Source organism: Pempheris klunzingeri, chromosome 14, assembly GCF_042242105.1.
Source record: "Pempheris klunzingeri isolate RE-2024b chromosome 14, fPemKlu1.hap1, whole genome shotgun sequence".
NCBI classification, from domain to species: domain Eukaryota; kingdom Metazoa; phylum Chordata; class Actinopteri; order Acropomatiformes; family Pempheridae; genus Pempheris; species Pempheris klunzingeri.
Window position 1 is genome coordinate 16,331,942 of NC_092025.1, and position 27,682 is coordinate 16,359,623.

Below are 27,682 nucleotides of genomic sequence, written 5' to 3' on the forward strand. Positions count from 1 at the left end.
TAGCAGGTCGGACAAAGTGTTTTACGGCATAGCAACACAAGTTGAGTTGTCGTAACGCCAGCCAGACGACGCACGTTAAAACCATATCGCATCTTTATTCAAACGCGATTCATTAAATTCATCTCATCGGCCCTATAGTTGTGTATTAAATTACATAAAATTATCCAAATAATTAATACATGAATCAAAGTCCCTAATCGTCTAATATCAAACGAAACGACGACTGAGAAGTTATACGGACTACATTTCCCAGAAAACCATGCGAGGAGCTGTTCGAGGATGTCATCAGCCAGACACCGGTGGCGTGGGTCTCCCTTGTCAAACTGGAAACTATTTCCACTGTTTCGTCTGTCTAAATAATAGAGCAGCAAGTCGCTCGTAATTTGGTTGAAAATGACGGTAGGTCGAGTGCTTTAATTATTTACATTTTAAAACGGCTAGTGCTGTTTTAGAGGCAAATGATACGTTATATCTCATTAACTTACTGTAGCTATTAGCTAAGTTAGCTAACAAGCTAGTTGCCGAGCCAGCTGCAGAGATAGACGTGAAAGAAATCTGACTCAGCTGGACCAGACAATACAGCTGTTTTCTTGTTAAACATTATTTTATATATTTTTTTGATCAATCATGTTGCTTTATATTCCACGATACTTAACATTTGCCTTAGATTGTATTTTGTTTACTACGATAAAACCTGTTTTCAGTTCACTTGCAGCTCTCACTGCAACGTTACTGTCTTTGCTGCAATTAACTAACATACAATCTCGTCATTGTATTAAAGGAGCGGAAGGGAACAGCAAAGTTGGACTTTCTGAGAAAGATTGAGTTAGAGATCCAGGAGAAATGGGAGAATGAGAAGACATTTGAGAATGATGCTCCGACAACAGTTGGGGAAAGCACAAAGTGAGTCTCTGCTATTATGAGGAAAGACCCCATGTTTCTATTCCAGGAGAGTGTTCTCTCTAAAACCATCTATGAAGAAGGCGATTCACATAGATTGCACACTCAAGAATGCCAGAACAGCTTCTGCAAGTGTACTTCCTTCAACAAATCTCTTCCTGATGCAACCATGCACACCTTTTGCTTTTAATAGTTGAAATAGTTTGCCTCTGATGTAGCTCAGCGTTATTGCTGTTTGTTGCAAGTTTGTTTGAAGCTCTGAGATTGAGTCATGTGATGCAGTTAATGTACACGGACGAGCCTTCAACACGCTGTTATTTCCTAGTTTACTGCAGCTACGAAAAAGACACCAGGTATGAAATTCACTTGGTCTCCAGTACATAATTTGATTAACAGTTTGCTTTTCCTTACAGCAAAAACAAGTACTTCGTCACCTTCCCCTACCCATACATGAACGGCCGATTGCATCTTGGCCACACATTCAGCTTGTCTAAGTGTGAGGTAAGTTTGTTTTCAAAAGCAGACAGAGATGAAGGCTCAGAAATTAACCTCTTCAATCTGCACCGATGACGGATAAATATTCAACGAATGATCACTGCTGTTCAACTTTTTTCTTCTAGTTTGCTGTTGGTTACCAGTCTCTGAAAGGAAAGAAATGCCTCTTCCCATTCGGTCTGCACTGCACAGGGATGCCAATCAAAGTTAGTGTTTTTTTTTCTGTGTGTGTCATTGCGATGATGTTCAGAGGTAAGAGGTCATTTTACTCATGATGACTGTTGGCATTTCTTTCTAACAAAATCTGTGCAAATTCTTTTTGACCTATGCTCTGACATTATCCTCCGACTTTTCATTCAACAAACACAAAGTGTAAGTTGTCACAAACCACTTTGATGTCATAAATTCTCTGTACAATTAAACTAAACAAAACAACAAGTAGTACTACTGTACTACTTTAACCACTACAGTTAACGTACCTCATCCCTGTTTTCAACCCCCTCACACACACACACACACACACACACACTCACTGCCTTTTTCCTCTTTCTGGTATTCATACATGCATATTGTGTCCACCAGGCCTGTGCAGACAAGCTGAAGAGAGAAATGGAGCTGTATGGAAACCCTCCGCAGTTTCCAGACGAGGAGGAAGAAGAGAAAGAGAAGCCAAAAACTGCTGATGAAATCATCATCAAGGATAAAGCAAAGGGCAAGAAGGTCAGGATCGGAGGGACCGGTTTGATGGCATTTTCCACATAGAGATGAAAACACACAAGCTTTAGTGACATTCATTGTGGCTGTCATCAACAACTTGGGCTCATCATTCAAAGTTTTGTTTTGGTTGAGCTTTTATGAGGGATGTTTGAATTGACATTATCTTCATATATTTTTCGCTTATTTATTTATTTATTTATTCCTCTGTTAGAGCAAAGCAGCAGCCAAATCCGGATCTGCCACTTTCCAGTGGGACATTATGAGATCTTTGGGCCTGAATGACCAGGAGATTTCCAGGTTTGCCAATGCTGAACACTGGCTGGAGTACTTTCCTCCTCTGGCTGTCAAAGACCTCAAACTGATGGGCGTCAAGGTGACTAATCATAGTAATATAACTCTAGCAAACAACTGTTTTTGTTTTGTTTCTGTGACTTTGTTCTTGCACTTAAGACCATTTTGTGCAATTAAATCTATGCTTTGATTTAGACGAGTGAAATACAATCAACCGTTGAGTCTTCTTGCAATGTCCGAGGGCTAAATCATCTCAACATATGTGTTAAGAGTTACAGCTTAACAACCCCTGTGACATGCCCATAGTCATCTTTTGTTGTTATTCACCTGAGATTCACTTCACTCAATTGTGCCTAAATCCTGGTGTCATGTTATCTCCTCACAGGTGGATTGGAGACGTTCATTCATCACCACAGACGTGAACCCCTTTTATGACTCATTCGTCAGGTGGCAGTTCATCACACTGAAGGAGAGAAAAAAGATCAAGTTTGGCAAAAGGTGAGATTGTTTAGGGGGTTATGTCTAACTGTTTTACTTGTTCTATAGCACTGTCCTTGCAGTAACACAGGGGAAAAGTAAGGAATATTGACATTATTTCACATTATGTAAAACAGTTGAACTTTCTTGCCTGAAACGATGTCCTACACCAATGTCATTTCTTTCCATGGGGTAAAAGTGAAGTGGATATTTGATATTAAGACACTGGTGGATAAGTGACTGTAAAGTGTTCCTTTTAGTCTCAGGCAGTCAAATTTGATATTGTGGCATTGCATGCTTTCAGTAATATAAAGTGACAGTCCCCGATTCCTCTGCAGGTATACCATCTACTCCCCCAAGGATGGACAGCCATGCATGGACCATGACAGGCAGACGGGAGAGGTACTCTTAGCTTGTTACTGAGGATGAAGCAAATATATTGAATGTTGCAAATGTTTGTTTTCCTGACATTAGCACAAAATCTTACAATTATGGGGAAAATCCTTTAAAACTGTCTCTTTATTGTGAATCAGAACTCTCTCACTTTGACTTGAGGTAATTTGAGAGCTGTATTTTGTTTATTTTTCTTCCAGCTAATCTTTTTGTTCACTTGTAGGGAGTCGGACCTCAGGAGTACACCCTCATCAAGATGAAAGTAGTTGAACCGTACACGGCGAAATTCAAGTCCAAAGTCTTTTATAGCAGGTAGCAAATTGCAAACACTGAACACAATTCTTTTTGGAACTGACACCACACCACAGAACAAATTTGAGTCGGAAGTAAAGTGCTTACGCTGTCCTCACCACAGCGCCATGAAAGGCAAAAACATCTTCCTGGTGGCTGCCACTCTCAGACCAGAAACCATGTTCGGACAGACCAACTGCTGGGTGAGGCCCGACATGAAGTACGTTGCCTTTGAGACAGTCAGCGGAGACATCTTCATCTGCACCAGTAGGTCTGCCAGGAACATGTCTTACCAGGGCTTCACCAAAGAGAACGGAGCGGTGCCAGTTGTCATGGAAATACTGGGACAGGTACTGACTTTGTGTGTTTCTTGCTTTCAGCTGCGAATAAATTCTAATTCATCTGACTTAATTGTCTTTTATGTAGTTCAAGCTAATTGTGTAAGGCAAACACTATTATCTAATAGGGTTTAAAACAGTCAAGTAGTTTGCATTTACAGAAGACATGCTGATAGTAATCAGTCACTTAAGACCTAAAGAGGCAAATAACATTGTAAAGCCAATTGGTTGCTCTACCTTCTGCTCTGCTTCATTTTGTCTCATTTGTTTGCCAGGATATCCTTGGCTGCGCCCTGAGTGCTCCGCTGACCTCCTATAAGATCATCTACGCTCTGCCCATGCTCACCATCAAGGAGGACAAAGGTGAAGTCAAGAAGTCAGGAAAAAAAAGCAGAGATACATTTATTCAGAGCTTTGTTTAGTCTTTATAAGGCAGAAATCTGTCACCTTTTTTTTAAGTGTCGTAGTTGTTGAAAGGCTTCTTTGCCAGCGTAGCTCATAGCAGCCAGAATGCTCTTGGGTGGAGGCACCTTACTCTCTCTTTTATTTGGCAACTTGAACTTTAGTGAAATGTGTCAAACAGTTGGCGAGCAGTTCAACAGACGCTTCCAGAAATGTGTCACTGTCTGTGTTTCAGATGATTTATTCCAGCTCTTGTTGCTTTAGGTATTACTTACAGCAGAAAGTCTGCACTGAGCTTTATCCCTTATCCCCCCCTTGTCTTAGAGATTCTTGGAGGGGCTTATGGAAAAATTCTGGGGAGTCTCAAAATAGCAGGCCAAGGTCACCGTCGAGTTTAGAAAGTGCTGCACCGTGATGTCAAAGGATGGAAGTAATGGCCACTTTTTTGCCCTGAAAGAGAACATTTGTAAACATATAAAATGGATCTAATTTTGCACAAATGCCTCTGTTCTGTACTATCTATTTTTCCGCTCTGTGATGCTCCAGGGGTTTAGTTTTTCTGTTTGTTTTCATGCGTCCTGTGGATGATTTTTTTTTTTTTTGTAAATAGCCTTAATTGGAATTTCTGACTGACTGAGTTGAAATGTCAGAATTTCAATAAGAATGAATCCCCTGTGCCCAGCGTGTCATCCTGTTTTTAAGAGTTATGGAAAGCAATGAGCAAAGGTGACGACCTGTGACATTTATCAGTTTCCAGATCATGTTTATTTCTTCTCCCCCTCACAGTTAGTTAGTTGCTCCAGTGTAGCTGCTCGGCAGTTGAAGAAATGTGGTGGCAATTGACATTTAACAGTTTTCAATGTGTGTAATGTAAATTACAGTATCACGGAGAAACATACCGCCTGATTTGCATAAATATATTTATATGTTGGCCTTTGCCTTGTCCTCAGGTACTGGGGTCGTCACCAGCGTACCTTCGGATGCCCCTGATGACATTGCTGCTCTCAGAGATATCAAGAAAAAACAGGTGAGGTTGCCGACCTTGACTCCACGTACAGGTTGGTCTAAGCTCCTGGTTCTTAAGGAGGAAACATCACTGTACAAGGACACATCTACTGTTTAAGCACTTCATTTTGTGTTTTATTAATATACCTTTTTTATGCTTGCTTTTCCAAAAGGCTCTACGGGAGAAGTATGGAATTGAGGACAAGATGGTGTTGCCTTTTGAGCCGGTAGGCTGATATGCTCAAGTTGGATTTCAATCAGGTTGCAGTGATCCTGCACACATGGATTCAGTCTGAATTGCTGGACGCAGTCTTAAATATAGTAGTATTAGTCTTGATTGCAAACAAGATTAAATATAAGCTATTCTCTAGTGCCAGAGACGATATTCATGCAAACTATTGTTCAGAGATATTCTGAACAATGGTTTGCATGTCACCACTCTGAATGGACACAGTATTGAAAGGGTCTCAGACTATAAATGTCTTGGTGTCTGACTGGATCAGAGAGTTGCATTCTAATTGACTCACTTGTCAGCTATGACAAACATTGGATATTTGTACAGAATCCTATGCTCAGTAGGAAAAGGACAATCAAGGCCATCTGCTTGTCTGTTTTTGGATTATGCCTCTCCCTCCACCTTTAAACCACTAGATTCACTTTATGAAGCTTATTCGATACATATTCATCAATGCATATTGTATGAAAAGGTTGGATGGGCATCTGTAACAGTAAAGCACGACAGGCTTTGGATTTCTGTTTATTTACAAAGGGAACTTGCTATTGCTATGCTAATGCTCAAATTCTTGCGCACAACCACAAATTTGGGAAAACTGCTTTTAGTTTTTGTGCTGCACACATTTGTAACATATAACAACGCACATTAAAACGTAACTATCTATAGGTCAATTTAAAGCAACGACCTGCTCTGTAGGTCTTAGCTGCATTCTCTTCTTTGAAATTGTTGTCCCAACTTCACTGAAAATGAGAGCATGCCCTTAGTGATTCATTGAGATTTAGATAAAAGATGAATGAATGATTTAATGAATGAATGAATTAATGTGTGTTCATATCCACGATAGGTCCCTATCATAGAGATACCAGGCTACGGGAACCTATCTGCTCCACTGGTGTGTGATGAGCTGAAGATCCAGAGCCAGAATGACAAGGAGAAACTGGCAGAGGCCAAGGAGAAAGTCTACCTGAAGGGATTTTATGAAGGGGTGAGTCGACCTCATAGTTAATGAGCAAAAAAACGCTGCATAGGTCAGCAAAATGCGACGCCCCTTTAGGCTCCTTGTGGACTTAACTTTAGTTTTGAAGTTTTTGTGATTAATCTTCCAGACACAAACCAAGTGATTCACACCTTAAGGCTAGAATAAATAATTAATTAACTGGCTATTGGCTACGTGTTGCCCTCAGACAGTTTGGTCCTCTCTAATACTGAAAAAACTGCATGAGAGCAGGCTGAATTTGTACATGACAGGCACGCACACAAATGAGGCCAAGAATTTTTCAGTTTTTTCCTTTCGCAGTGTTGTGGTATTAGTCAAACTCACAAATTCAGCGTCTTTTGTCAGCACGCTGGATATTTCAAGGAAATAACAACTTGCAGCATAAAAAATGCACATTAGGGATATGTAAACACAGAGTATGTGTCCTCCCACTGAGCAGTTCATGATCATTTGTGATCAAATGCTGAGAATGCACTGCAGAGATATGGCCCCTATGGCATTCCTGCATTCCTGCATTCCTGCATTCGTTAGAATGAAATGTTTCTGTCTCAGATCATGCTGGTTGATGGCTACAAGGGGCAGAAGGTCCAGGATGTCAAAAAACCCATCCAGAAGATGATGGTTGAGAAGGTAACACATTCTGTTTCTTATGCAAAAAAAGTTGAGATAAAGTATATTCAAATAATGTCAGAGATCAACTTGAAATGCTCACTTTCCAGGATAAAGTGAGCATTGAAAGTCTGACATTGGATTGTGTCTTATGTCTGTTCGCTGTTGTCATTAAACTATTTTATAGTTCGTGATATGCTATGATAGATGGCTGATCTGCACTAATCTAACACAGGGCGAGGCCATGATCTACATGGAACCAGAAAAACAGGTCATGTCACGTTCGGTTGATGAGTGTGTGGTGGCTCTCTGTGACCAGTGGTGAGTGTCACATGAATTCTTTGTGCGATAAAACCTGAAGCCTGTTCTTTAGTAATAGGAAAAAAATGATTTTCCCGGAAATGGGTCTGAAGCTGCATGGTAGTGTTACAGAAACTGGGTGAATAGAAGTGAATATAAGGATGTTTTGTTGTGAGGTAGCTTTTTATTTAGTCGGCCTATGGTCAAGATGGTCTGTGTCAGGCAGAAGCAGAATGTCTCATGGCATATGGGTTTTCTTTCATTCGCCTTAATGTTATTTGTCTCTCAGGTATTTGGACTATGGGGATGCAGAGTGGAAGCAGCAGGCCAATGAAGTTCTCAAGCCTTTGGAAACGTAAGACACTGACCTCTGTTGTATCAACCCCATCCCTGTCATATTTTGCTTTGTGCAGTGTTTGTGGGGGCTCCTGCTAAGGTCTAGAAGATAAATGTAATTACTTTATTGCCCGCAAATCTTATCATGCCAAAGTCTAGACATAAATAAGACGTAAATAACTGCATCTACTTTCTTTGATTATGCTCTATTTCGCATAACACTGCACAGATTTTGTGAGGAGACCAGGAGGAATTTTGAGGCAAGTTTGGCTTGGCTACAGGAGCACGCCTGCTCTCGTACCTACGGACTTGGTGAGCGTTTTTCTATATGGCTGGTGTGTGTGAATGATTGTGTCAGGACGTGTTCCTGGTATCACTGCGTCTTTCAAAGGTAATGCTGTCTCTTGTATGGAGATTAAATGTACCAGCCTGGCAAAGCTGAATGCGACTAGTGCATGACTAATGTTTTTGGTCTATAGATGGAGACAGAGGGCTAATGATTAACCACCTAGCAACAGTCTGTATCTATTCCTGTATGAACAGAGAGGCAGACTGAAGGCCAGCTGGCATACAATACAGGCCAGCGCAGTCCAGTCCAGGCCTGTTGTAGACTCCTACTGTAGAAATCTCCCCACACATTTTCAGAATATGAAGCACAGTTTGAAGTTTTTACTGTAAGTTGCAGTTTGTGCAGATTCCTTTCACGTCTGTCTCACTTGTGGTAGCAAAAAATACTGTTCACTACTTTCCTCAAATGTTGCTCAAACTGCTCAAATGTAGAGATGCAAATGAAGTTTGCATTTTGATTGATGTGATCACAGAGAAAAGATGCATAGAAACCTTATGAGCCATAGACTGACTGTGGCCCAGTCAGAGAGTCTACAGTATATGGTGTGGAACTAACACCTTTTTGAGGTTTAAAAATAATTGCGCATTGTTTCAAATTAATTATGAGATTTTTCATGTTTTATTCTTTGTGAGCTTAATTGAAATGAATGAAAAGATATGGTGTGCAAGTGTAGGTGCATTTATTTTTGATTTGATTATATCAACATTTCATGGTTAATTTTGCCAAACTTATATTGGTGTAGCTACTGCTTGTGAAAATTCATTACTACTCAGGCTTGCAGTAATTTTATGTTTTTAACCATCGAAAGCTGTTAAAGGATCTCAATAGGGATTAACACAAAAAAACGTGAGCTTAGTGCATTTGAAGCTGATGGAGTGATAAGCCTTTCATAACCTTTTTTCACCCCACACACCCTTTTCCTTAGTTTTTAACTTGATACATTTTTAGGGCAACGTGGCAAATCAGTAAGTGGAAAAGCTCTTGCTGCCGTTGCAAGTTGCTGGTGTCGTCAAAGCAGGAGGTTAGCCACTTGTGGTTTGGTCGAGTTTAGTTTTAGTTTATTTGACAGCAAAGTTTTACATATCCGCTTCTTTGCCAAGGATTACACAATAAAGCCAAGTGCTCGTCCATTGTGTTTTTCTTGGCACCAGAGTGTATCCAGCTTGACAAGATGGCAAATGTAACAAAAGACTGCGAGCACAGAGGAGACAACAATTGTCTTTTTCTAATTTTGTGTCCCTTTCGCTTCCGCTCCCCTGGTTATGTGCATGTCTTTCTCTGTCTCTGGATATGTGGTTACATGTGTGTCTCTGTGTGTGTGCACGCCCTCCCGGTTACTATAGGAACGCGGCTGCCTTGGGACGAGCAGTGGCTGATAGAGTCACTTTCGGACTCCACCATCTACATGGCTTACTACACTGTAGCCCACCTCCTCCAGGGAGGTGTGCTCAATGGACAGGGACCTTCACCTCTGGGCATCAAGTACGGACACAACACACATGCCTGCACGTTATGATTAACAGGGATTAAGTGTATCCCTAACTGATTCACTCTGCCTCTCCTTCTTTCGTCCTTCTTCTTTCAAACAGCCATAGCTGTGGCCCACCTGAGGGAGAAAAGTTGAAAGTCGATAATGTTGCTCAGTATTCATCAATGAAATTAAATAATAAAATTTATGAATAAAAAAACGTCCACTCAATGACAAATGCTGCATTTCAGAAAGTTTGGAAAAAATCAATACATAGCTCAATGTTGATTTTAAGTATCCTCAGATCTCCTCCTCAGCACTAAGATGAAGGAGCGAGGAGAAGTGAAACACACTGTCATTCACCGTTTTTGTTTCGTTTTTTTCCTTTTCCACAGGCCGGAGCAGATGACCAGAGAGGTGTGGGACTTTATCTTTTTCAAGACATCTCCTTTCCCCAAGACAACCATCCCTAAAGAACAGCTGCAGAGGCTGAGGAGAGAGTTTGAATACTGGTACCCTGTGGATGTCCGCGTTTCTGGCAAAGATCTGGTGCCCAACCACCTGTCTTACTACCTGTACAACCATGTGGCCATGTGGCCCAAAGACAAGTGAGTTTGCCCACTTGAGTGACCAGTGCAAAACACAGAGTTGGAGCAAATGAATGAAAGGCAACGTTATATATATAATTCATAGCTTTCAGGTGATTTAAGATCTTAAGATCTTTAAGTTTTTTTTATTGTTTTCAGGAAAGAATTGTAAATTGAAAGTCTTGGTTGACAAAGATGCTCTTGGCAGCACCGTGCTGTTAATTGTATTTGGCTGATTTGATGCAACTTCCTGCTATTTGGCTCGCAAGTATTTGTTATTGTGTACATGTTGTGTACATCACATTTATGTTTTTTTTTTTTAATGCTGTTAAACAATCGCCTGAAAAGTAATCTGCAACTGTTTTAATGATTGATTCATTTAGTATGCTAAACATTCAATAGTTGATGATTTAGCTTTTTCTCTCTTTTGCATTTTTGTAAAATGAAATTCTTCTGGCCTGTTGGTTACATAATCCAGGTAATTTGAAGATGTTATCTTGGGTTTTGAGAGGTTATGATGGGGAATTTTTCTTTTTGTACATTAAGCTGTAATCGAGAATACGATCAGAAGATTAATCACAGATTAATTATCTGTTACAGCACTACAGATGTGGATCTCTGTGTCTGGCATTAGCTTCTGTGGTGCAGCGTGTGTCTCATTGATTTAAATCCCAGTTGTGTAAGAAAGGGTACAATGTTGAGTTATCCTTACATGATGCCTTACAGCTTCCAAGACTTAATCTTGAGTGCCCAGATCAGACCAGTTCAATATTACTGTTTATCTTTTAGTGGAATCACATCATGATGACATGATTGTATTGTTTTATTGTCTCACAAAGTCCTGGTGTCCAAACTAACAATCCAAAGCAAAGTGTGATTAAAATGAGTTATTGGGGTTTTGTTTTATCTAATGTGGCATAACATTGGAGCACAGTTCATTACATCAACTATTTATTTGATTAATTTATACACGATTTTGCATGATTTGTTTTATTGTGAGTCGTAACAATAATGAAAAAATGTCTTAATATCAGGATGTTTTTTGTAAACATCCCTATTGTGCATGTTTTCTGCTGAAAATATTTGATTTTGATTTTAAAATGTTAAAAGATTTGTTTTTAAAAGGTGAGCAGCAACCTTAGATTAGGGTCAATTTGATGAGGATGATGAGAACATTTTCTCTTCCCCACAGTTGGAAGTGGCCACAAGCAGTGCGAGCCAATGGTCATCTACTCCTCAACTCAGAAAAGGTGTGTCCTATATCAATGTATTAAAACAATAAACAAAATTATCATTGTTATATTTTACAGCAAACCTTTGTATTCAAAAACTGATCTTCTCACATGCCAGTTATTAATAGTGTTTGCTCCTGTCAAGAATTTCTGCGCTGTTGATTTGCACAGGAAACCCAGACAAGACTCTGGTTTTATTCTACCACGCTTTTTCTAAGAAACTTGTGTGGGTGGGCTTTTTTGAAAGACTCTGGCTGCTAACATCTGTTTTTCTATTCACTAGATGTCCAAATCAACTGGAAACTTCCTCACTCTCTCCCAAGCCATTGACAAGTTCTCAGCAGACGGTACACACAGTTTCCTCTTGATTTATCACCCTTTTGTGCTCCTATTCTTATCTTTCTCTCTTCTCTCTTTTTGATTTTCTTTCAATATCTCTGTCGCATTTTATTGAAACATGAGAGAGAAACACATCAGGTGTGCAGAACACTATGTTTTCGTAAGACACGGGCCATTACACTTGATTATACAAGAAGCATCTTTTATCCCGTGGTGAAGATAATTAGAAAACGCCCCGTCTTCATAAGATAGCTGAGGTGTTGATATTGGGTGCCATGAGCTATAGTGCACTTCAGATCCCTTACACTGCACTGTAAGTAATGAGTTTCTGTATAATAGTTTATAATGCATGCTTTAATCAAGTGTTCCCAGTAAGGCGGTGTATACATTCAACATGATCTCGTCACCGGAAGCAACTGACTAATGTCCAGCAGCATCTCCATCTGCGTATTTGGTTCTGCATGTCTGTGTTTTCCAGCTGTGGTTAAGTGATCCTAATCACCAATACCTGATAGGGACATAGATTAATCCCTTGTACCCTCAGTATACCTCAAGACTAGTCAAGTTCACCCTTTTGTTGGTGGTTTCGCTTTCTTGGTTGATATTTCCCCCCAATGTTTTTTATGTTGTGAACGGCCTGAATAATAGATAGGTGTGTCTGGAAGCTGTCCTGCTGTGGGAGTAAAGAACTTCGTGGTCTGACAGCAGATAGACGTATTAAGTTGACTTCCTGTCGAAGAGCTCGGAGTGATGTCTGCTGGGTATTTGAGGTTTTCTCAGTGCGCAAAGCCTCTGAACTTAACCTGGTTGTCGAGGTATTTTGCAAAAGTGGAAAGAGGTGCTATGTTCAATGTTTGCATGCATACTGTGGGGTTAAAGGGACCCATATAGTTGGAGCTTTAATGAGAATAGAGGAGTTGGAACAGGCGTGGAACGTTAACTCAATGTCAAAATTGTGTATTGCACCTATTCTGTTGGTTCCCTGTACGTCCTGCTGTTTTAACACACCCCTTCATGTCCTGTCTTAGGTATGCGTCTGGCTCTAGCCGACGCCGGAGACACGGTGGAGGACGCCAACTTTGTAGAGACCATGGCTGACGCGGGCATCCTGCGCCTCTACACCTGGGTGGAGTGGGTGAAGGAGATGATTGCCAACCAGAACAACCTGAGGACAGGACCTGCCGACACATTCAATGATCGGGTCTTTGCCAGGTAGCTGCAGGAATTCAATAAGTGGGGGTGGTCTGGGCTGTGGATGCACTAATAGGTACGAGAAGCAAGGACCAGTGGGAGATTTGGCTTGAAATAAAAGATTATATATATAATTGACTTAATTTTAATTAATTTGTAAATCAGATAAGGAAATGCTGCAGGTGCACACATTAGTGAAGCTGAAACCTACAAATGGTTGGAGTTGTCAAATCAATCAATAAAGAGATCAATCTTTTATTAAAAGTTCATTTATTTTCAATCAACTGCACGATAGGTCAACAAACCATGTTCAGCTCCAGTCTATATTGAGCAGAAACCGAATAAAACCATGTTTAGCATTCTATATACACGGTTATCAAGTGGAGAGAGATCATTTAGTGAGTCTGTTGGTCATTTCATTGCATTGCAGTGTGATTTTATGAACTTAGGTGAATAGTTCTGTGACTAGCTGGCACTCAAAAGCAAAAAAATATGAAAAAAGGCAACTACAGGACCCTCAGAGTTTCAGCGGTTCCAATGGAAAATAGTTGACTCTGTACCTTTCACGCTGAAAAGTGAATGATAAAGTTTGCAGACTGAAAGGATTTTGTGTCCTGTCTAGTGAGATGAATGCAGGCATCTTGAAGACAGAGCAGCACTACGACAGGATGATGTACAAGGAGGCTCTGAAGAGTGGCTTCTTTGAGTTCCAGGTAAATAAAATGTCATTTTAAAAAAAGAACACTCTCTAATGCTCACATCCTCCCTGTGCATTTAATGAGATGAAATGATGGATGTAGTGACAGACTGAATAGTAGAGCATGACGAGACTGAAGATTCAAATCTTCGGTGAACTCACTAGATCTGAAGAAAAGCGCCTGGGAGTCATATAACAACCAATGACGATGACCTTTAAACCTTTTAACTCTTTTTTTCGTATGTATGCAGGCAGCCAAAGACAAGTATCGTGAGCTGGCTATCGAGGGAATGCACAGTGACCTCGTCTTCCAGTTTATAGAGAGACAAACTCTGCTGCTGGCCCCCATCTGTCCACACCTTTGTGAATACACCTGGGGTCTGCTGGGCAAGGTAAGAAACAAAGGACTTGGCATCAAAATGCGGGTTTCATGGTCTGATATGCCTGCGTGCTCTGACTGGATTTCATCCTCTCTTCCCTGCTGCCTTTTCGTGTTTATCTGTACGGAAGAAACACTTAAACGTCCTGTGTTCATTTACATTCATGAATACACCTGGGACCAGCATGATACAAAACAGACTTCATGGAGGGCTGCTGCAGCACTGGTCCCACTGCTCATTTCCCTGTGTAAAATGGCTGCCAACTCGCACACATTCCCTGTGTTGGTGTACATGTCCACCAGGAGCCTTTCTTCACACTGCGGGCTTCTTTTTTCTCATCAGTATAAAAGGAGCGCACACACTGTTGCACGCTCCCAATAGACGGAGAGCCGAGAATATTTTTAACACTCGAATTTATGAATATGAAAGAGCGCCGCTGCGCTGGAGACGGCTTCTTCAGTTGTCGCTTAGCAACAACAATAGCCCCACAACTCCAATCATGTGTTCAGCACCGCTAGCTAAAGAGCTAAGAGGCACTCAGAGGTACATACATCAGTGTGGGATTCTCACACATACCCAGTTAAAATGTGTGCTTGGTTTTGCTATGAAGGTGGCGCGACCTCTGGCTGCGCAGCTAATAGGATTCTGAAACTTTTGTTATTTCGTTCTCCACACAAAACACAACAGTCTGTCCCCTTTTACTCATCCACCATTCCTTCTTTCTTCTATCTCTCCACGCCTGATAGACTGGCTCCCTGATGAAGGCATCGTGGCCTGTGGCGGGTCCAGTTGATGAGATTCTGATCCGTTCCTCTCAGTACCTGATGGAGACCGCACACGACCTCCGCCTCAGACTCAAAGCGTACATGCTGCCCCCCAAAAACAAAGTAAGAAACGTTTCTGCGTTGTTTCACATCACTGCCGCTTTCCTTCGCTGCTGTAATGGCTTCTTAGACCAATTTCGAAAATGAATATTGATTTCAGAATTGATGGATTTTTTTTTTTAAATAGTTTTTATAAAATCCAGCACTCGGAGTGCATTAAGTGTGGTAATTAAATCGGAGCCGGTGATGTGTCAGAGTTCCCTCAGGTGTTGTTTAACAATTTCATTGGCGTCTGATGGGGAGAACAGTGAGGTAGAAAATAATAAAAACACAAAAGCACAGTAAGACTGATATTCAAGTCACGTATTTAATCTATTTAGGATTATAAAGAACTAAAACCAAGAAGAGCTTTGTAGAATAATATATTTGCTGCTCAAAATAAATGATGACCTGACTTTTTTTATATTTTGCTTTTTGCTAATTAAAAAGAGAGGAGGTATTTGTTTGACTGTTGAGCTTAATTTTATGCAGCTTATTTTACTTGCCTGGAACTGGATTTACAAAACAGCTATTTCAAGTATAATGAGAGTTACCGTCTTATTGACTGACAGTCATTTTCTTCTTGAAGACTGCATAAGAGATGTTTTTGTATAAAAATGTAGTCTACTTGAATCCTGCTCTGTGTGTATGTAGTCTGGTTTTCCTTTCCCAGGACAGGTTAACTAACTTTTTGTTAAGCTTGCATTTAAAATATATAGGTACCTCCTTTTTAATGGTCTGCATCCCACAATCTGACACGTAGCATTTATTGATTACTGATGTTCTCTCCCTCTGTCTCCACTACAGCGTCCTGTATATTCAGGGCTTAAGGATTGGGTGTTTTACGCTGCACAGATTGTGACTTGACTATTACTTTGGATAAAGTCTGTCTCTTGGTTCACTGCAGCAAAGTTAGTCCATTGTTTGTTAACAGTTCGGCACTTCAATAAGTGGCTGTAGGCAGCTGGGAGAAAAGCGAAACAAGTATTGACAAGATTTGAAACAAGATTTGAGACAGTCTTCCAGACTGCTGTTATTGATTTGTTGCAAATGTTTTGTCGTCATGGAGGCAAAGTGGAGGGATGATGGGAAAAGAGGAGAAAGGGAAGGATGGAGGAGTGTTTTTATCGTGAAAATGTTTTCATGCTTTTTCGTTGAGCATATATATATTTATATATAAATATAAATACTAACTGACTCTTAAGGTAAAGGCCGTGGAACTTTTTTGAAATCGCTAAACAGCTAAATGGATTGTTTTGGAAAGTTCTATGCTGCTACATATACGTTGGGGACACGCTGTGCACTGTGACTTGCATATGCATCCAGCACTGTGCGTACGGCACCGAGGCTCATCAGGCTCTCACATGAATGTGACCACGTGAAATTTTAACTTGCACACTCACAAAATACCTTCACACTTGAGAGCCCTGAATGGATGTTGTGCTGCTTGGGTTAAGAGTTTCGAATATGTGACCGCAGACTGGACAAAAGGATGTTAGCGACTATAATGTTGACTTGATGTTAAAATTCAAGTTTTTCTGCTATGACTTTGGTACAGTAGTGGTTGTATGCTTTACCACTGTAGGAAATGTTTTTGTTTTCTTTACACAGTGTTTTTCTTCTTTACACAACATGTCAATTAAGCAGCTATCTAATTTTCATAATCTTTAATTTCTTTTGATGATATACTGTCACATCAAGACTCATTTGTGGAGACGCTCATACTGGCGTGCATACAGTACAGGACCAGAGTAGACTTGACAGCTGTCACATAAAATAAGTTCACAGTTCCCCATCTTCAATGTAGGAGATGTCACACACACACACACACACACACACACACAAAGCAGCTTGCTTCTTGAATAATCCAAACACACTGTTTGTTTCCCATTGAGGCCACCCACACCCAAAATATGTAATGCCGTTCCTGTGCCGAATAAAAGCAAATTTGACGATATAAATAAATGAGATTCATAAATGTAAATGCTCATATTTTGTGCTGTTTTCCTCCATCAGAAAAGTGACTCCAAACCTCCAGCCAAGCCCTCCCACTGCAACATCTACGTTGCTAAGAGCTACCCCCCATGGCAGCACAGTGCCTTATCCCTGCTCGGCAAGCACTACAAGGTGAGTAGTAGTAAGTTCCATATGTTATACGTAAAAGTACAGGAGTCCATAGCGCAGTGAGACACTGAAAATACTGACTCCTGTGTAAATGATCATGCAAGTTACCTAGTTCATCCCTCTCTCTTACCAGTATTCTGTTTGTTGTTTTGTTGTCTAGAGCAACAACGGGGTCCTTCCAGACAACAAAGTGATAGCGAGCGAGTTGGGAGCCCTGCCTGAACTGAAGAAATACATGAAGAGAGTCATGCCCTTTGTAGCCATGATCAAGGTAAATCTGTGTGTGAGTGTAGTAATGTTTGTGTTTCTGTGTACAGGCGCGTGCTTCTATACCTCTAACATGGGCAATGAATCAATTCATATTTATTATAGATATTACATTTTATACATACTACATAGTTTTTTTTTTTTCTCCCTTTGCATTGTTCGAGTTTTTTTTGTTGTTTTTTTTGCCGTCTAAGAAGCTGTTTGTTCGTAAGGTGGCTTATCTTTTCTTTTCATGCACAGCTCTGCATCTGATTGGTTTAAAGTCTGACAATTTTTTTTCTTTTTAATTCCTCTTTGAGTTGAACAAAGGCAAAACTGCAGCCAATATGACAAAACCGCTCCAACAACAGTGTTACATTAAATTGACAAAGAAATTTCAGGAGTACTTGGTGTGCAGATTTTAAAGTGTTTATTGATTTAAAGAGTACAAAAGACATTTTTGACAGGCCGTCTCGGCTTGTTTCTGTGTTACTTTATTATGTTTCTAAGCATTTGAAAATGTCATTTTCGCTGCAGATCTATAAGTCTTTGTCTGCAATCTTTATTAATACGTTTTACATTTTGGCTGCTTTACGTTCAGATTATCCAGTCAGATTGCGAACTGCATCCCTTACCATAGAATTAAGGTGTTACTAAATACATCAGGATGGAGAAAAAAACATTAAGTGAAAATGTCACTGCAGTTATTATTTCTGTCATATTAAGCCACATATACACTTAAGGTCAAATTGCTAAGAAATGATCAGAAGCGCAATGCTTATTAAAATTTTAGTTGTCATGTCTCCCAAGTGCCCAAGGCTTTGTTCAGGTGTTGCTTTTTCACTGCAGTGATCAAACAGAATGAAACTAATAAATAGTCATGATGAGCTTTGTGTTTGGCCATGGTCTGTCTCTCAAGCTGGTATTTCAGCTTTCATATTGTGTTCTCTCCCAGCTCTCCTTGTTTGATGATTTGTTTTGGCATCTTTTGTTCACGAAGCTTCTTTTCCCCGTAATCTCATGGTCGCACCATCGGCATAATAATGACCTTTCTGCCTAATGCTGAGTTAAAAACTAAAACCTGATCTCTTCAGTAGGTTGATACAAAATTGCATCATTTTCATGTCTTATTAATTTCATAAATTTGGTGTTAACTTTCTCATAATTCCTCAGGAGAGTTCAGGTAAAAGTGTCATGTACACCATTCATGCCTGTGTTACATGCTTGATTCTCATTGTTTGGGTTCCGCTCTGTGTTCTGTAGGAGAACCTTGAGAAGAACGGGCCCAGGGTCTTGGATCTGGAGCTGGAGTTTGATGAGCGGGCAGTTTTGATGGAGAACCTGGTCTACTTAACCAATTCTCTAGAGGTATGTTCTGTGAACCAAAGCTCCTAAAGTCACACATAACCCCCACTCAAAAAGTGGCCGGTCTACATTTTTGTGAGGCAAGAGTTGAACAAAGCTGGTGGTATAATGTTATAATATTAATTTATGATCTAATTAGTTGGCATTAGACCACAGCACCATGTACCAAAAAACATCTCAGCTGTAGCAGTATTTTATTGCTCAGGATCCCCCCAAATATGAGCAATAAATTAGTTCACTTGATTAGTAACTGCTGTTCTAAAGAAAAAGTCAAGTTAGAACATGCAGTTGCAGCATTTAGGTTTCCTCAAAATACCCCAGCTTTAAAGCTGAGTTTCACTACTTCAGCAAATGTCAGTTGAGACAATCCTGAGTTGTCAGTCAGGAAAGCCCTTAATACTTTTTGTCTGCACAGAAGCTTAGCCTAGTGAAAAAGTAAAATCCAAGTCCCGAAGATACTTTTGTGAAACCAGCACGGATTTAACCACAGAAAAGGAAAATTGTTCATCGTCTAGGGCAAACTAATACTCCGAATTCAATTCCCATGTTCCTGATAGATCGTAGCAGAATCCAAGCTGCCACACAAAAGACAAAATGATACAGAAATATGCTGAATCATGTTGGTCTGGAAACAAACGCTATTAATGGCACTCAGCTGATTTGAAAGTGATACTCAACCTTAAATCTGCCGTGAGAGGAGGCTGTTTGTCAGTACAGAAGTGCTTCATGCTGCAGATGTGGTTTGAGAAGTTTCTGCAGGCTGATTTTTTTTTTTTTTTTTCTTCCCCCCTTACTTATTCTTAACTAGTTTACAACCCTGTTACTCCGTGCAGTCTCAACCTGAAATACCATCCCTGATTTGCAATATGTGATGGCTTAATGTAAAGCCAGATGCTGCTTCTGATCACTGGTTGGAGCCTGATTAAACACTTCCTGCATTTACTAGCGCGCTCACCAAACACACCTGTATTCACCAAACACACATCCTGGTGGTGGTCTGATCATCTGATAATTGTTTTTCACATCGGCCCTCCTCCACAGTTGGAACAGATAGACGTCTTGTTTGCATCTGAAGCTGACGACAAAGTGAAGGAGGACTGTTGCCCAGGGAAACCATTCAGTGTTTTCAGATCAGAGGTAAATGCTTTTGGCTGTGTGCTGGCTGCTCTCAAAGCAGGCTGTGTGTGTGTGTGTGTGTGTGTGTGTGTGTGTGTGTGGTAGAGAACAGATGTAAGCTTCTTTTTTTAGTCCCCCATTTATCAACTTTTGAAACCAACATTCTCTTTTGTTTGCTCATGTTTGGGCCTGTTCGTCTCCGTAGGTGCTTGTTAAGCTGTGTGCATCTCTTCTGCTGGACTGTATGCGTGTCCCTGATGAACAAAGTGTTTACTGTTTCACTCAAATCGACTATTTAATTCTGCGTTTGAGCGTTTGTGTCGTGTCTCTGTCTCCCCAGCCTGCAGTGTGTGTCTCCCTGGTCAACCCGCAGCCATCCAACGGCCTCTTTTCTACTAAGGTTGACGTCCGGCAGGGGGACAGCAGCGACAGCATCGTCCGTAGGCTAGCCAAGGTCAACAGACTCATCAAAGGTCAGTAAGATGAATGGACACATGAATATGGATGAGAAGTTTTACTCTGTTTAGAGGATGTGTCTGAACCTTTAGAAAGAGTTCTCAACCATTTGGTCAAATGTTATAAGGGTGTACATACAAATTGGCATTGAAAAAAGTTTCATATCATTTTTTATTTTATTTTTTTTCATGACTGGTTATCAGGTTCGACTTGTCATGTCAGAGGCTTACTGCCATCAAGCCTGCTGCTGTTTGAATTTTGATGTAGCGTTTAAACGTAGCAAATTTGTTCTGTATCCTGTTCTCCTTTTCATCCATCTCTATTCTATCTATAGTTTCTTACCTCTTAATCCACTCTTCTCCTCCTTCACTTCTCTGCTTACCTTTACCCTTCTGTGCACTCTTTTCCTGCCATCATTTCACCCATGCTGTGTCTCACGTAGTTTTCCTCTCATTCTGCATTTCCTCCTGCCCTTCTTCCTCTCTCTTTCTTTTCCCTTTGCCTTTCTCTGTCCGTCTCTCTCACTCGCACGTCACCTCTGACCCTGCTGACTCTGCCTCCCTCCAACCACCAGATCTGTCCAGAGTGAAGCTGATGAGATACGAGGACCCCGTGCTGGGGCCTCGCCGGGTGCCCGTCCTGGGACATGAAGAACAGGGCAAGTTGCCCATCTCCAACAAATCTGTTTTCAGCATCAACGTGGAGGAGAAGAAGGTCAGTCTGGCTGACAACGGCCTCACTGTGGACATCGGGGACACTCTGGTTTATCTGGTTCAATAAAAGTATTCACCCTCTCACACACACACACACACACAGAGGCACATGGGAGCACATTCAGCAGTGAATCATTTGTAAAACGCTCAGATGCATCATGAAATGTTACAGTAAAATGGGTAATTTTAACCCAAAGCCATAAAACACTGACTCAAAAGTACATGTGTGTTTTATAATTTATGTTTCCGTACTGCACCATTTCCTACTGCACATGGTGTTAAATTTTTACAGATATACAGCTTCACACTGTTTTGCACCTTTTCACTACTGAATGCGACCGAAGGGAATATCTGAAACTAATGGGGCCTGCAAAGTTCGCCTCTATCTTCCTTTTAAAAAAAACACACATACACACTTGCAGCACATCGAGATCTGGGTTTAGTCTGCACCAAACAGCTTTCAGGGCCTGGATAACCCTATTCTACTGGTGAAATGTGAGTATTGGGTCTTTGGTACTTAAATTAGGTTATTTAATGGTATGAAAAAAACTACAATTAACTACAAACCTACCCTTAAGGATTTGATTCAGGGGGATGAGATGAGAATTTGTATTTTGTTCCGTCTTTTTGTCAGGTTAAAGTTGAATCTTCTAATTTTCCTCCTTGGGCCATTCTTTGTCTTGTTTGAAACGACGCACAATAAATAGGCAACTCTCTGTATAATGGAGCTTTTATGTAACGATTCTTACTGAAAGCAGCGAACAAACATCTACCACCGTGTCCTATTTTGTTGCTGGCCAACCACTTTACTTCATGTTATTACATTGTGAGACTGCTCCCGCATCCTCCTGAATGCCTGTTGTTTTCATATCAATGGTAATGTGTCTGCTGTGTTGTTTTATACATTGAAGGGGAGGCATATCGTTCCCTCGTACTTTGTCAGCCTGTCAGACAGCTTTCCTATTTTCTAGCCCCGTGAATGGTGCTCGTCTGGCTTGTGCTTTTCCAGAGAAATAATAAAACCTATGAAATATTCAACCACCTTGTTTCTTGTCTCTCTCTCCCCTCTCCTTATTTCTTCGAAGCACATAAACTATAACCGTTACCCACAAGAATAAGAAGCAACAATGTGGCATGGATTTGGTGGCGGTAATCTTGGAAAAACCTAATTGTTTCTTGTTGTCATTTGGGTCCTTTCCCTATGTGCTGAACTTTTCCTTTGAATATCTTCTCAAAGGAAAAGTTCATCACATAGGGAAAAGTACTGTTTGACACCATGTACAGGTTTGTATGCTAAATTCAGAGCTAACTAAACATTAACACCAGCAGCTGGCTAACATATCTTAGATTTCCAGTCAAAAGGAGACACAATCTGTGCCTCTAAAGCTCACTAATTAAAAAGTTGTTTTTAATTTGTTTTTTGTTTATTCGGTGGAGAGAAAAAAAAGAGTTTAAACTATATTTTGGCAGGACTCAGGACCAGTAACTCCCTGGAGTCTCTGCTGGTTGACAGGCAATTGGTCGCAGTCAAAAAATAATCATGTAGCCAGTATTAGCTTATGGCAGGAAAACAGCCTCTCCCAAAAAAGTCTTAAGAGCTGAAACCAAATAATGTACAACTGATATAGTTATGAATAAAAGAATGCTTGTCGGGCCTCAACCTGCAATTTCCTCAAATAGCATACTACTTTGTTTAAAAGTGATAGTTCATGTCTGTCACAAATGCATACAGAAAATTTGACCGACATTTTTAATTGTAACATAAAACACACTTTTTCTCTTTCAGGACTATTCCAGGGGTTATGGTTTGTCTCTGCTTTGTCTCTGTGTTTCTCTATTTCAAAGGCTTTTGGGCAAATGACTTTGTTTCAACAGTCACTTTTAGTCAAACAGCTGCCTATAATCAAATGTAAATCTGCTGCATTTTCAGAAAAACACTACCTCAGTTCAAAGACCTCGTACAACTGTAATCCTTTTTGATGATGCTTCCTATGATTCATACTAGGAATTACTGCCACTACAATTCATTTTCATCATCCTGAAATGAAGCTAAACCAAGTGAAAAGGCATCCACTGCTCTCCTAGTTCCTTGTTAAGACCCGGCGTGCATGTGTGTGAACTGTCTGAGCCTCCAAACCCGTTATGGTTTCACTTCATGTCCTTCCACCACGTAAAGCTCACCTCACTCCTCTCTTTCTGTCACTTAATCACACACACACACACGCGCGCTATATATCAAATTTAAAGGTCAATGTCAGAGCACAGGAAATGCATGAATGCAGACGAGCCCCCCCTAAACATGAACCACAGGTGTTTCTTTTTTAAAATGCATCTTTCACTTCCCAGCTCTTCAGTGTCTGAGTCTGCGTTCCTGCCTCAAGGGTAAGAGTGACAGTACGTCTTTTTAAATAATCAGTTTAATAGAAATAGAGAATGTCATGGGTCAAACAAAGAATTGATTTTGAATTGATTAGAATTAGAAATTATTTCTATCTACCATATTTTTGCAAAGGAAATTAATTTCCAGACAAAAAAAAAAAAGCTAATTTTGTTGTGCTATGTGTCGCTGTTAAAGTAATCTTGCAAATAAATTACTACTTTTTACAAGATTCCAGCCTGTTCCGACCTGCTGGTGTGTTTGTGTTAAGTATGTGCATGCATTCACATCTGATTATTTTATGCCAGACATTCATGTTCATGCACCCTGATGTGTATCTGCCCTCTCTGCATTTTCCATATTAGCGGGGGGGGGCACAGTTAAGTCTCAGACAGAAGACAACTACAAGACTTATCTCTGTCACACAGCTTCTGGCCCGGCTATCCGACTGCTGGTTTATCTGCTCCGACACACACCCTCTCACTGGGGAAGTGTCACTCCACCCCCCCTCTCCACCTCCTCATTCCTGCTGACTCCCTGCTCACCCTCTCCTCTTTTGCCTCCTCTCCTCACCCCTGTCTGGATGCCAGTAGCTTCTAGTCATGGAGCAGACGACAGTCACACACCAGTAAGTATTTTTTGTCCCTACCAGTACACAGTGTTGTCACCACTGCGCACAAAATGGCAAACGTCTCACTCTATCTCATTCTGCTTCGTTATGCTGCTGTGTTTCTCCTGTATCTACACAATAAATGATAATACAAATTCAACAGGAATGTTTTTTTTAAATGTAATGTTGCTGCAGCTCCTTCTATTATAATCCTTCTTACTAAATTTGATTTTGCCCTTGTTTCAATTTGCTGTGAAGTGCTGCAGAAGACCTTAAACGGTTGAATGCAAGAATAACTGCTATATCATAAAGTGAGAGGATAATATTCGTAAACTGGTGTAAATGTGGTGGCGCTGCTAAATTTTCATAGAAGAGATAGATAGAGAGTATAAAACATGCTGCTTTAGGAAAAGGAAATTAGCAGAATGAATGGATTTAATTTAATTACTGTTTACAGGAAAGCAAAAGAGACACATTTTCTAATTTGAGAATGTCTCTTTTAAAATCAAGCCTGTAGTTGGGTATCAGTGTGATGTTAAAGGCTTGAGAAGTCACGGTGAACGTATGAACCGGCAATCTAAAGACAGCTCTGTTTAACAATCCAATTTCAGACCAGAGCTGTCAGTCACCGCAGTGTCCGCATCACAGTTTCAGGAGGAAGAAGCGGGGGGCTTCACCACAGAAAGTGAAGATAACTGGAGGTCAAACAGCGTCCCTGCAGCGTCAGACCCAGTGCTCACGCAGCCCGGCCTCGGCGTCACCACGACGACCATCACCACCATCACACAGACGGGAGGAGACTGGAGCACTGGCCTGTTTGACGTCTGCGGGGACAAGACTACATGTAACATGAACACACAGCCAGAAACTGTATTCAGGGCTCACACGCACCAATCAAAGATTCATCACTCTTAATTATTGTGTAATGTTTTTGCCTTGATATTTCTACTTAGTGAATTTTATGTAAGACCCAACAAATCATCATTCACTCATTAGGTTGGTGTTGCATGTGACTAAAACATAGTAGTTTCTCTCACACACACACACACACTTCGCTGCCCTCTGCTTGTTCTTGCAGGTGTTCTCGGGGCTGTGGTGCCGTGCTGCTTAGACCTGAGTTTAGCTCACCAGTACGGCGAGTGTCTGTGCATGCCCCTGCTGCCGGGATCCACGTTTGCAATGCGAGTTGGGATCAGGGAGCGATACAAGATACGGGTGAGAGTGTGTATTCATGTGCAAAAATACATCTGTCAATTGGAAGTAAATTTAAAGCGCCCCTGGAGCACACCAGTGGTTTGACCAGTGGTTTGATTTTTAAGACTCGACAGTAAATGGAGAAACAATGGCTACGAGGAACGAGGTTAACTATAAGTTATGTGATTGAATTTGTTTATGTGTTTATATCTTTTCGTGTCCCTCGTGATTCTGGACGTGTGCTCCTTCTTCATGTGTGTCCACGTTTCTCCACAGGGCAGCGTGTGTGAGGACTGGACCACAGTGTGTTGCTGTTACCCTCTGGCTGTATGTCAGATGATAAGAGAGATGAAGCGGAGGATGAAGACACAGACGTATCATGTGTCCACCGCCCTCGAATGCTCCTGAAGAAACTCCAGACTGTAAACGAGGCCTGTCGTTTTCCAATGCAACGGAGGATGGTGAGGGCCGACTGAGATTACTGGTATGAACAGCTCGAAGAATCAATACTCTAAGGTTTGAACTTACTTCTAAATGCCCCAGAGGATGCCTTGGATAATAAATCAAGCCTTACCATGCAACAGTCAAAGAAGACTGGAAAGGACGAACTTTGATTAATAGCACAGACAGCAAAAAGAATCGGAGCTATAAGGTGTGATTCAGTGTCCAAGGCTTAAAACTGTTTTGGAGGTTGTTTGATTGTAACATAAACCAACCTGTAAACTGCTGGGCCTGCTGTTAGAGAGGATATTGTGAATAAACTTGGTAACAATGTTCTGCCTTTTGTTGCTGAGGCAAGAACTCATCAACTAAATATTTTGGGTTGGGTGAGAAGCAGCTGGCAAGACGCACGCTTATTTGGTTTCAGTAGCTGTCATTGTCAGCAAACAGCATCTGCTGCAGCTCTCAGTCAGACACCAGAAACTTTCAAAAACCACTCAACTTTCTTTCATTCTGAATATGTCTACAAACACAAACTTAATTCTTTCTAAACCCAAGAAGGCAATACTCTAACTACTGAATCTGTCACATAAGTAGATTTTTTGGTAATCTTAATCAGACTGAAGGGAAAAAAAAGGATCCGCACACTTTTGATTTGAGTGTGCAGCTGATTTTTTTTCATCGTGCAATGAATACAAATATACATTGTAGCACCGCCGTCTCAGTTAGTTCTGATCGAGTGCTATATTTTTCTCCATTTTTGTTCATCTTCATTAAGAAAACAGGCATAATCAAAGTCATTTAACCCACTTTAATACACATAGGATATGTTAAGTGTTTTGTTTCTTTGAGGAATTATGACATCATTGACATTTTTATAAAAAGGTCATCCACATCCTGAAAAAAAAACAATTCTCAGTCACCACTTGGTACCTTTGCATGCCCTTGGTTTTGGTTTAATTTTAAATATCAGCCTCAGAAAACCTCTGCAGCCAACATAACATAACGGAGGTGAATGCACCTTTCTTTGTGCTGCTCCAAACAATGAAAATTTAGATTTTAAAGACTCATGAGCAACGTGTCTTTCCAAAAACAACGCCCCATGTGCAGTGGATATTCAGTGAAGGTCACTGACGACGGTTCAAGGGGTCGTTTTCTTCGATAGGCAGTGCTACAAATGAAGTGAGAAAATTGATTTAGGTGTAAACCGACCCTTTCATTTTGTCACACGTGCCAAAGGTCACAAGACGCATTATTGTGTTCAGCCTCTCTCAGACATGAAGGGAAGATGAAGAAGCGAGGAAAAGCTTTCTAGACCTTGAGAGACAAATGGCGCAATGCAGACATAACCCAACGTTGAAACAGTATCTACAAATAAGACGAATAACTCTCAATTTTCAACATCACATTGAGAATCACATCCAAATAAAGCATGCATTTATTCAGGGTTTTATTTATTTCAGAGTGTGGGATGAAACCAGTGAACAAGTGCATTCTGTATGCAGAACCACTTGTGTGATTACCCAGCAAACAGGCCACAGCCTAGCTCCGATTACAGTCAACAGTTTAAGTGCAGTCTGATGGTAATAAAACTGTTTTTCCATATTTCTACTGTTCTTTTATCCTTCTTTACCTTGGTTCACTGCAGGCATACAGTCACATTATTAAAGCAAGCTTGATTACTGTGGTTCCCTGAGCCTGAAATGCCAACCAGCAAGAGCAGATATGGAAAATTGTTATTCATACACAAAGCAGATGGATCCTCAAAGGGCAAATATGTAATTTGTTAACTCTTACGGATGTGGTTCCCCACCTGGCAGCTGCTCTGAATGAAATGGGGGAAGAAGCAAAAAATGGGTTTGGTGTCCTGAAGGAGAGAGATGTGAACAGTAAACCTGAAGCAGATTTTACATTTACTGTACACACACAAGTGTGCATTTCTTTTTGATTCTTATTCAATCTATCTGATTTTTTTTGTAGTTGGTTTCGAGTGTATCGGAGGTCTTCATGTCCTTAACCAACAGTGTCACTCAACTTGAAAACTGACAAAGTATCAGCATGAGAGAATAAGGCCTTCTATGCAAAGGTGCTTGTCAGCAAGGACAAATTATTCCAGATTATTGTCCTTGAACTATACAATCAAACACA

At 40.7% G+C, this 27,682-nt stretch overlaps 2 protein-coding genes across 3 annotated transcripts; both read left to right on the plus strand.

Annotated features, from left to right (window-relative positions):
- The first annotated feature begins 294 nt into the window (after positions 1–294).
- On the plus strand, positions 295–21,950 carry LOC139212972 (leucine--tRNA ligase, cytoplasmic). Its single transcript, XM_070843563.1, has 32 exons — positions 295–399; positions 782–903; positions 1,314–1,401; positions 1,521–1,601; positions 1,978–2,115; positions 2,324–2,485; positions 2,789–2,901; positions 3,219–3,282; positions 3,497–3,585; positions 3,689–3,914; positions 4,178–4,265; positions 5,255–5,331; positions 5,483–5,536; positions 6,389–6,529; positions 7,094–7,171; positions 7,386–7,471; positions 7,740–7,805; positions 8,016–8,098; positions 9,479–9,617; positions 9,999–10,211; positions 11,383–11,440; positions 11,706–11,769; positions 12,790–12,973; positions 13,575–13,665; positions 13,901–14,041; positions 14,776–14,916; positions 16,909–17,019; positions 17,177–17,287; positions 18,526–18,630; positions 19,669–19,764; positions 20,084–20,216; positions 20,774–21,950. The coding sequence occupies exons 1-32, from the start codon at positions 394–396 to the stop codon at positions 20,977–20,979; spliced, it is 3,555 nt and encodes a 1,184-aa protein (XP_070699664.1). The 5' UTR covers positions 295–393; the 3' UTR covers positions 20,980–21,950.
- Positions 21,951–23,220: 1,270 nt separating this feature from the next.
- plac8l1 (PLAC8 like 1) lies at positions 23,221–27,139 on the plus strand. 2 transcript variants are annotated; one of them, XM_070843645.1, is made up of 5 exons: positions 23,221–23,294; positions 23,718–23,917; positions 24,511–24,743; positions 24,978–25,114; positions 25,370–27,139. In XM_070843645.1, exons 2-5 carry the CDS (start codon positions 23,892–23,894, stop codon positions 25,499–25,501), a joined length of 528 nt encoding a protein of 175 aa, XP_070699746.1. In that variant the 5' UTR covers positions 23,221–23,294; positions 23,718–23,891; the 3' UTR covers positions 25,502–27,139. The 2 variants fall into 2 exon arrangements, with proteins under 2 accessions (XP_070699746.1, XP_070699747.1); XM_070843646.1 differs by lacking the exon at positions 23,221–23,294 and having other exon boundaries at positions 23,723–23,917; positions 24,548–24,743.
- The last annotated feature ends 543 nt before the right edge of the window (positions 27,140–27,682 follow it).